This window comes from Sander lucioperca, chromosome 20 (assembly GCF_008315115.2).
Source record: "Sander lucioperca isolate FBNREF2018 chromosome 20, SLUC_FBN_1.2, whole genome shotgun sequence".
NCBI lineage: Eukaryota > Metazoa > Chordata > Actinopteri > Perciformes > Percidae > Sander > Sander lucioperca.
Window position 1 is genome coordinate 10,670,790 of NC_050192.1, and position 10,034 is coordinate 10,680,823.

Below are 10,034 nucleotides of genomic sequence, written 5' to 3' on the forward strand. Positions count from 1 at the left end.
AAGCTTAGGTAAATGAGCTTCTAAATTTTTGAAAAATTATTATATGACTGGAATTCATAGGCTATAGTAAAACATGAGAGGTGCAAACTGGGGCTAATGCAACTGGCCACACAATCACACAGAAAAGTGAAAGTGTAGGGTTACTTTTATTTACATAATAAAACAAAAAAAGTACAGCTGCAAAGTGACAGTAAACCTTTTTTTTACACAGTTGGGAGACTAAACCGAGAAAGCAACACGAGGCCTGCAGGTAGGCCTAAATCTTTTTGACTGCTTACCAAAACAGAAATTATTACTTTTCAAAGCATAAAAAGTCAAATACAATTTTCAAAGTAATCTTTTAGACTCTTTATAGTCTTTGAAAATAATCTTTTTGGTGGTTATCAGCTATGCTTTATTTTGTTGCCAAACTCCCTATGTTGTTGAACCATAGCAGTGTGGAAACTACTAATAACATAAATAATTCTCTATCAGATATCTCACATGAATAACCAGACACTTACAGTAGACAAACTAATTAGCATCGGCAGAAGAAACGGCCTATCACAGTCTACTTCATCATCATTTATCCATACTGAGTGTCAAATGACAATAGGTGACATTTTGGTTACAGCACAAGTACAGTGACAACCTTTTATAGCATAGTAGCATACTCTTCCCTTTTTATTTATCATATCAGCAGAATAATCAAGTGATTTGATATATAAATCTGTACAAATAATACCCTTATTGGGAACTCTATGAACAACCTATATACAGAACACACATTTAGAGAGAGAGAGAGACGCACTGAAAAATAGAAGCATTTAGGGGGAAAAAAAAGTGACTTCTAAGATTCATACAAAGGATTTTCAACTGTACTAAAGAGAAAAAGAAATACATATGAAGCTCAGTTTAGATTGAACATGTACAACAGATCAACACAAGTAGAAATACTGCTTTAAAAAAAATCTGAAATATACAAGAATTCATTGAGAAAAAGAGGGCAATTGCATTAATTTCAGTCTTTTTCTCCAGGCAAAATATAAGCTAATGGACGGTTTATTGCACCAGGCAACAGAGCATATGCAAATAATTAGTATGTATTGTAGCTCAATAACTTTGTGTATACTCACTGATTAAGGAGTAACTTGAAACACCACTTGAACTTGTTTTTCATCATCTGTGTAAAAGTGTACTTTAGGGCTCGGTGACATCACTGTTGGGTGTGGTTATAAGTATGACGGAGCACACTTCTGACCACACCATCAGTGATGCTGGGTGAGGGCAGAGGTGAATGAGGCTTCAACCAGAGAGGGCAGCAAAACACTGCTTTTCAGCCTGGTATGAATTTATTTTTCAACAAAAGCATGTCACTATTACTTGCATATGTCAATCAAATGAAGAAAAGTAAGGACAGTATAATAATTTGGGTTATTGTGTTTGTGTCTGAAGTAAATGACCACAATGTGAAGCTGTGAGACCAAGCACCTGGTGCGTTCAAAATTAGTCATCTTACACAACTGTAATCATTTCTTTTAGTACATCCTGGCTTCTGTGTAAATCCCAGTGTGTCCAGATTCTTAAAAGAAACCTCTCGAAGTCTGGACCACTTAGCAATCACTTCTGTGATATCAGTATTACTAGGGCAAGGGAGATAATGGTTAGTACCTCAATTTAACTGTACATAAACACAAATCATTAATTGCTAAATAGTGATGGGAAGAGAGAAATGGAGTTTAACAAACATTTAAATATAACACAAAAGATGACATGGGTTAAACAGTATTTGCAAGTAGCCCGTAGCATTTTTATTTTAACCTGTATGGTCTTCTGTATGAGTCAAATTTTACTGCCCTGCTGGGGCAGTAAAAATAATAATACACAAGCGGTCACTCAAAGATTGAGAATATAATAGACTTTAAAAAAAGTTTTATCGACTGCCTTCATCTCCAAATTTCCTTACTGGTAATTTCAAAGACAAGCTGACTGTGTCAATTAGAAATTCATCCGTGATACCTTGACTCCCCCTGCAACATTAAGAGTTGAATGTTCACAAACAGGGCTAGGCTGATACTAACTGATGAATGCTTATGGCTTTCAAAATAACTGTTTCAAGCCACATAAAGTTTAGCTGCCTCATTTCTCTTGTCATCATGGAGTTGCCTTTGAAATTGTATTGGACACAGAGTATAAAAAAATATTTTTTCATTAACTTATTCACAACATTTTTTTTTTTTTTTTTTACACTTTATCCCTTTGTTTTTTCAAAATAAAAATAAAATTAACTGAACAGCTTAGTTCCATCTTGACCTCTGGGCATTGGGAATTAGGTGCACTTTAGTAAGAATTTTCAAAGCATCCAGCACTTTTTGTAGATTACTAATATATTGGAGCTATTGCTCTTAGAAGTCAGAGTCAGCATCCATAAGTTCCGCTTCCATTAAATTGGTCCGGGAGTGAACGGGTCCGTAGCCGGCCCTTCGGCCTGCCGGTACCCGAGCCATGTGGGCGAGATCCATCTCCCCGGGGTAGCGGGAAGATCCCCTGGGCTGCCAAGTGGAGGCAGAGGGGAGGCAGCGTGGGCCGAGACCAAGATCCTCTGGGCGGTCATTGAAGGTTAGAGGGTTAGAGAGCAGGCTGCGGCCATAGCTGTTCCGACTGCTCTGGTAGGGCTGGTAGGGACACCTCTCCTCACAGGACAGGGGGTGGGAGGGTTGGAAATCTGGGTAGGACCCTGGCAAGACTTCCTCCTCCAGCTTCTGCTGCTGCCTCTGCTGTTCGCGCAGATTAGCGACCAGACTGGGGTGGCATGGCAGTTTGGGCAGACGAGGCACTGAGCTGCGACCAAACTCACGCTGGCGATTAGCCTGGTGGTCCACCGCCTCATCCACTGGACGCACCTCCTTTTTCCTCTTTTTCTTCTTCTTTTTCCTCTTTATCATCTCTGGTGAAATCTCAGCCTCCACCATCCACAGCCTGTTCCTCTCCTCTGGAGGTGGCACTGAAGAAGAAGAAGAAATAACAGAAAATAAGTTGGTGATCGACAGCCCTCTGGAAAAGAAAAGGGGGGCGGAAAGGATTGATGAGTGTAATGCCAGAGTCATGGCCTCCAGCTCTCACCTGGAGTACCAGTAGGAGTAACAGAGATGTCCTGAGGCAGGATGGCACCTCGCCGGGCCACCATCTTAGTCACATGCTGCGCCCAAGCTGATGACACGTCGTTTGATGGCTCATTTAGTTCAAAATTGATTCCAGCTATGAATGAAAAAAGACAAACCACAAACTCTCCATTTAGAGACAACTGAGGGCAGCTTTAAACCCAACATACACTTAATGGCTCCCCCGCAGTGCCTCTATAGCCCCGAACTGCTCCAAGCTAAACAAGCATGGCAGCCACAGCAGCCTCACAGCTTACATGAGCAAAATAATGTGTCATGCAGTTCTTAGCTACAGACATAACAGCCTACTATGCCACAAAAAAGCAAATGGAAAATCTTTTAAGGCCAAATTCGAAAGAAAATAACACATTGTGGATTTTTACATCAGCACACATGGTGCCATTTTTGACATATTACACACCAAAGCCAAGTGATGTGGTTCCCCCAAATTTTATATTTATTTATATATATATATATATATATATATATATATATATATATATATATATATATATATATATATATAATATTTATTTTTTTATCACTTACCAAGTGGTATCTATCCATGTACATAGTTGGTTTTATGTGCCGAAGTTCAGCCAAACTATATCACAATATAATGGACATGAGTGGCATTTTGTTTGTGGTGCTCCCAGCATTGAAAAACTAGATTTAAAAATGTATCTATTAGAAACAATGCCCTAGTTAGAACTGCTTTGTACCAAAGAAATAGTCCTGACTTGGAAACCTATGATATCTGCATGGCTAGATACTTCTTGGGATAAGTGAGAAGCTGTCTTTTTGTATTTTGGGTGAAGAAACCCTTTACTATAGGGGGTGAAACAGGGAGCATCCTATGAATAATATGCATATAATAACTATACTAACATGAGGTATGATCTACACTAAAAAAATAATCCAAATAAGACTCCTTGCCGTTTCAGTGATTTACCACAAGGTGAAAGTATGCAAACATCACCAGACATGGCTTCCACTGTTTCAATCTTCACCCCAAATAGTGGACAATATAGCAAACCTTCATTCGAACTTAAGTCAATCTAATGTATCCTAAAATATCAGTTTAAGCATACTCAGAATGGATCCACTGATATACTGAATACTCACCCACTGGTCCATCGTGGGACACGGTGTGCATGCTGAAGGACAGCTCCTTTTCTGGGTCCTTGTGAAGCTCCTTCCTCAGTGCAAATGCCTTGGCAATCATCTTGCTCTTCTTGATCCTCTTGGGTTCATTGTCACTACGACCAATAATCCTGACACAGGAACAGAAGTACCGTTCAGAAAGAAAGTCACTGACACTGTCTGATAGTTAGAAAGACCCAACTGAGGATCCCATGTTTAATGCCATCAGCAGCCATGTGATCTTGGGCAAGATGCCAATATCTTACACATTCTCTCATTTTACGTCACTCTGGATGATGTCTTAAGCCCACACTGAAAACAATAATTCCAAGCAGCGCAATTACTGTTGTTTTTCAAAGCTGGAAGGAAACAAATTCCTGCGAGTAAAATCCAAATCACAGTGAGCCCTTGTGAGCGCTGTTACAAAACCAAGGATTAACACTGCAAACCTAAACGCACACACTGGGGACACACTGCAAGATTTATCTAAATATATGCCGCCATTCTTTTAAATGATCAGGGTGAAAATCCCCCATTTTCAAAGATGTTTGGCACGGAAAGTCTACTTGGTTAGTACATGTCTGAGTGCATAGAGATTAGACTGTTCCCACACTGTTATCATATCTTTAAAACCATATATGGACATTGATAGTCATGTAGCCATCATGTGAACACAAGCAATGAGAAGAGACTGATATGAGAGATATGAGAGATTGGAAAAGAGTATTTGAAAGACAGAAATATAATGATTAATGTTATATTTCACATTGATGTTTGCTTACTTGCACCAGGTCCGTTTCCAGATGAGGATGGTGGCCTTGGTCCACACCCAGGTACTCATAGCGATTCCCGTCCCAAACATGGAGAACAGGTTGATTTTCTCCACCATCAGGCTGGGCCGGTTCTTAATGATGCATTCTGGGATTGGCTTGTTGGTCTGAGAGGCAATTGTCACGTTGGCTTCACACCTGTTGAAAACATCACAGCGCTGTTCAGTCTATGACTCGACCATGCTACATGTGCCTCCCTCACCTTCGAGCCATATGACTGAGGCACACTCAAATGCTGGATCTGCTAAATAAGAAAGTCTTTTAAATGTCAGGGCAGGAGAGAGCGGTTTACATTTTTGAGGCGAAATTAATTCCAGTACAGCCAGTGTCAACACTGTGGGGAAATGGGGTTGCATTCACCACTGTAAGCTGAGCGGTTGCACAGCGGTTTGGAGTCTCAGCAGCATCAATTTGTGGATTTCTTTGTGTAAGGTTTGCAGGTGTGCAGCAACAAACATGCAGCAAATCACAGGATTGCTGCCACTTAAAGAAGAAAGACAATGAAAAACCTACAGCACATATTCTCTGAAGCTCCTCTCCCATTCGGCCTGGTTGAAGAAGTCGTAGAAGTGGCAGCCGAAGGTGATGAAAACAAAGCCAAAAGCAAGGAATCCAAATATACCTGACAAGGAGACACAGAAATCAGAGGTTAGATACTAGGCACTTGACTCTTAATATTATGGGACAATGCGAAACAAGAATAATCTATAAAATCATTTAAAAACAGATAGAAATTATTCTTTCTTTGATCATTTTCCTCATTTCAAAAACATGGCCTGGGGATATAAACTGAGAATAAATATCCATTGATTGTGTTTTGTTTGCCCAATGACATGCTGCTAGACTCCTAAACATTTCTTCATCTAACACCCAGGTCTCAACTCTGATCATAACTACGATGGTTTTTACCCTCATACTATTTCTCAGGTCACCAGTGTGGTGTGAAATGGCACCAGATGAGAGAACATACCAAGTCTCAGCATCGTCTCGTTGATTTTGCTGGCAGCTTTTTCACTCAGAAGTCCTGGGTGGTTACTCTTAATGGAAAACAAAGTCATGACACCTAAAAAAAGAAATAAACAGAATCAGTCGGTGCTGTGATGCGGGGATGAATTTGAGGAGCACTTCTGGGGTGTCACATAGCTTGAAAGATTTCCAAGTATGTTTACTGAGCTATTTTACTTGTAAAACATTACTTACCCCGAATGAGGAAGTAGCCGCCGACAACAAGCACCACTCCAATGGGGGCCAGCACAAACCCAGCACGGTATCTGTAGTTTTTGTAGCCTACAAAACAGATCCCACTCACTGAGTCTCCATCCACCTGTGGAGCACAACAGAGCCACAACGAATGAGAAAAATAAGCTCATATTTTCTCATAATTGGAAACCATGTTTTCAGTCTCAGAGTGCGAGATTGTAAGAGGTGAATCAGACTCCCTACACACCTCAGCGATAGCCAGGATGGCCACAGTGAGGACGAAGGGGACGGACCAGGTCACCATGTGGAAGTAGGAGGTTCTGCCAGACAGCGGCTGGTGGGTGGTGCCCAGGGCTTTGAAGGACGTGTGCCAGGCATAGGTCAGCATGACGAACCAAATCACGCCCGACATCAGGGAGTAGTACACGATGATGAAGATGGTGACGCATGACAGTGTCTCTGAAGACCTGTGGAGAACAGCCAAGCATGAATGTGACTTTAAGGGTTACATTTTCTAGTTGGGAATAATCTCTAATCTCATGATTGATCAGGTCAAGACATTCGCTTACGAGGGTTCCCCGAGTCGCATGGTGTTGTCGCTCTTGCACACAATCTCGTCGCGCGCTCCATCCAGGAACTGGGCCAGCCAGCCAATACTGCCCACAAAGAAACAGGCGTTGATGTAGAAGAGAATGACAGCTGGGTAGCGATTGGAGTTCTTCCAGTCAGCAAGAAACGTGGCCTGAAACAGAGGACATTAAACATAAAATTTGACATTAAAAAGTCAGAAGATGATGCAGAAAAAAAGCAAAACACACAGAATTATGGGTACTGTACTTATGTCTCACCAGGGTGAAGAAGGTACAGAGGAGGGTGATGGTGCCGAAGTAAGCGATGTAGGCGTGCATGTCACTGTGCTCCTCCTCAGTGAATAGAGGGTTGTCACACTGGATACCGCAGCCCTCCACGTCCTTGTACCAACTGGACTGAATGTCTGTCTTCACCAGGGGAGCTTCACACTGGCCTGACATGTTGAACTTCAGCTTCTGCACCTCATTCTGCACACAGAGAACGCAAGGGGAAAGGTGAGCTTCTAATTAGCTAGTCTGGATAAAATACATTAATATCTGTGTTTGTGTAGCCTGACATCTGACCTGCAGTGAAAAGAGACTTTTCCCTTTGGGGATCAATAATGTATCACACGGAATTACATAACAATGAAGCATACCGAACAGCCCACAGGGAATTTGTCACATTTGAGGAAGCTGGGCCAGCCTCTCTCCTGGTCCACGATGCTACATGGTCGACGTGTAGCCAAACACAGGCTCTGGCTGGGCAGCTCGACTCGACCGTTCTCACATTTGGGCATGTAGACGGCACAGAGCAAAGGCTGGATGACCGACCAACAGCGAGGAGCGTTCCGCAGACCTAGAACAGAAAAACACTCTTAAAACATCCTGAAACAGCAAGACATGAGAGATGTACAACAAGACACATGCCTTATTTATGAAACTGATGGCGGTGACGGTGATCATCATGAGGGACGAGAAACTACATAAATCAGTCAGTTTGATTATAACTAACTGACAGAATGCAAAGATTAATTTGAGAATAGTCCTGATGAAGTATGATTTTGTGAAATATTTGGAATATGATATATGAATCACTTAAATTCATCTCTGAGGTTTCCTGGACATATCTGCTGTTACACAGGAGCCAGAATAAACCATATCCAAAAATACAAATGAGGCTCCTCATCAGAATGGGCTGTGAAGCTGTGACCTGTGGGTCTGACAGGTCATTAGTGAGTGCTTATGAAAGTGAAGCAGAATATCTAAAAGCCTTTTATTAGTGAAACTCTCCTTTTGTTCACTTGCTAACACCTATGAGTGATTCCTTTTGTTGCCCTAACGGCTTTTAACCCTTCATTTCCTGTTGAGGCTCTCTTCCCGTCTCCAGACTCCTCATCACAGCTCATTGTCATTCCAATTAACATTATTATCATATAAACAACGCAAACAATACTGACTTTCTGTGTAGTGAAACTGATCTCACTGCTTATATATAGCCTACTTATACATGTATTTATTATTTAATTGATACACATTAAAAGCTTTTTAGTTTTTTGCTATTTGATGTCAAGGTTTACAGGGTATTTGTAGTCAATAATGGATTCATAGTGAAATTATAGTTATTTATCATCACTTTCAAAATAAGTAAGTCATGTTAATATTCATAATGAGCATATATTTACAGTAGCCTACTATATTTGTGCCATTTACGGTAGTGTTACAACAGTTTTTTTTAATTGGCTTACATAATGAATACCACTCTTCTTCTACGAGCTATAAACTATACCATGAGATGGAGCATATTTCAAACTTTGCTTGGACTCATTAAATCTCACCGGACCACATGGTCAGCTTCTCAAAAGCTTCTTCTTGGGTGCTGGAGTCCTCCGCCAGGATCAGAGAAGTATGCGTGTACGGTAAAGGCGATCCCAGACATGTGTTGTATTTAAGTGCCTCGCAAGTTGAGGTTTTCTTGCAGTTATCCTCAAATATCGTCCCGTTTGGAGACAACACCGCCCTGGAGCCTGAAAGCCAGGCAGCCCAGACGCAAAGCATCCCGTAAAATCCAACAATGGGGCCCCGACCCTGGGAAGACATCTTGGGAGTAGAGATTCAACTGTGCAAAAACGAGATCACTTTGAATTCTAGTGCTTTAGCTATTCTGTTTCCCAAAACACCCAAAGATGAAGTATTCGTCATTAGATTTGGAATAGGTTTCCAAACGCGGCATGGTGAGGGAAATCTGCGGGGCGCTTCAAAGTTTTCTCGTAGTCCTCCCAAACTTTTTTATTCTGCACTTCTCGTCCGATCCCTGCTGGATCCTCCTGAATTCCTTCATTATCCAAATTCCAACAGCTCCAAAAAAGTGTCCACAACTCTAGAAAAAACACATCGCCTAAACTCAAAACCATAAAAAGAATTAATTTGAAGCATTTAGGCTGGGTATGAAAAAGACATTAAGGCCGAGAAAGTTGCAGATTCGCCCTCCCCCCACTTCCACAAAACTTGCCATGAAAAAGTCTGGATCTCTGTAATAGGAGCTCGAGCTCAGTTGCACCACCCACTTCTCCGTAGCCCCCCTTTTTATGCTGGCACAAAAATAAGATGATAAATTATCCTACATCTCTCTCTCCCAATAAGTGATTTTCTGCCGGTGAAGTGTCTGATGAGAGGTTTCTGTGGCTGTGTTGTGTTCCTGAGTTGCAGCTCTGTGTCTGGTTGTTGTTTTTTTTGTCTCTGGTATGCACATGGTGGGGGAGAGCCAGAGCAACAAAACCTCTCCTCCCATCCCCCTCTGCAAGTGGAAGAATGTGCCTTATGGCAGCATCTCAAGGACCCCCAGAACAACACAGACCCCCATCTGACAGGGTTCCTCTTGTAGTTTGTGCAGAAGCATACACCAGTAGGATCATACATGTCACCTGTGTCAACTTCAAGGGAGTGAATCTGAAAATGTCCTAATTTTTATGAAACCCCAGGAGGTCCTCTGACCTTCTACCACTTATCTACCAAATCATGATACAGGGGCTATAATCAGTGTTCAAAGAATTATCCAGATCCTTTACTTAAGTAAAAGTACTAATACCACACTATAAAAATACCTTGTTACAAGTAAAAGTCCTGCATTGAAAATGTTACTTCCGTAAAAG

At 41.4% G+C, this 10,034-nt stretch overlaps 1 protein-coding gene across 1 annotated transcript; it reads right to left on the reverse strand.

The window, feature by feature from the left end:
* Positions 1-127: 127 nt before the first annotated feature.
* smo (smoothened, frizzled class receptor) lies at positions 128-9,616 on the reverse strand. Its single transcript, XM_031313563.2, has 12 exons — positions 8,721-9,616; positions 7,542-7,741; positions 7,162-7,371; positions 6,883-7,055; positions 6,561-6,780; positions 6,314-6,437; positions 6,084-6,176; positions 5,627-5,735; positions 5,066-5,251; positions 4,266-4,414; positions 3,103-3,237; positions 128-2,983 (listed from the first exon to the last, which is right to left on the reverse strand). The coding sequence occupies exons 1-12, from the start codon at positions 8,980-8,982 to the stop codon at positions 2,385-2,387; spliced, it is 2,460 nt and encodes an 819-aa protein (XP_031169423.1). The 5' UTR covers positions 8,983-9,616; the 3' UTR covers positions 128-2,384.
* Between the last annotated feature and the right edge of the window lie 418 nt (positions 9,617-10,034).

Excerpts from the sequence above, each read along its gene's own strand:
- smo (XM_031313563.2), bottom strand. The coding sequence starts at position 8,982 with ATGTCTTCCCAGGGTCGGGGCCCCATTGTTGGATTTTACGGGATGCTT. Across the intron at positions 7,742-8,720 it reads GAAGCTGACCATGTGGTCCG|GTCTGCGGAACGCTCCTCGC; the intron begins GTGAGATTTAAT and ends TTTCTGTTCTAG. Across the intron at positions 4,415-5,065 it reads TGGAAACGGACCTGGTGCAA|GATTATTGGTCGTAGTGACA; the intron begins GTAAGCAAACAT and ends TTCCTGTGTCAG.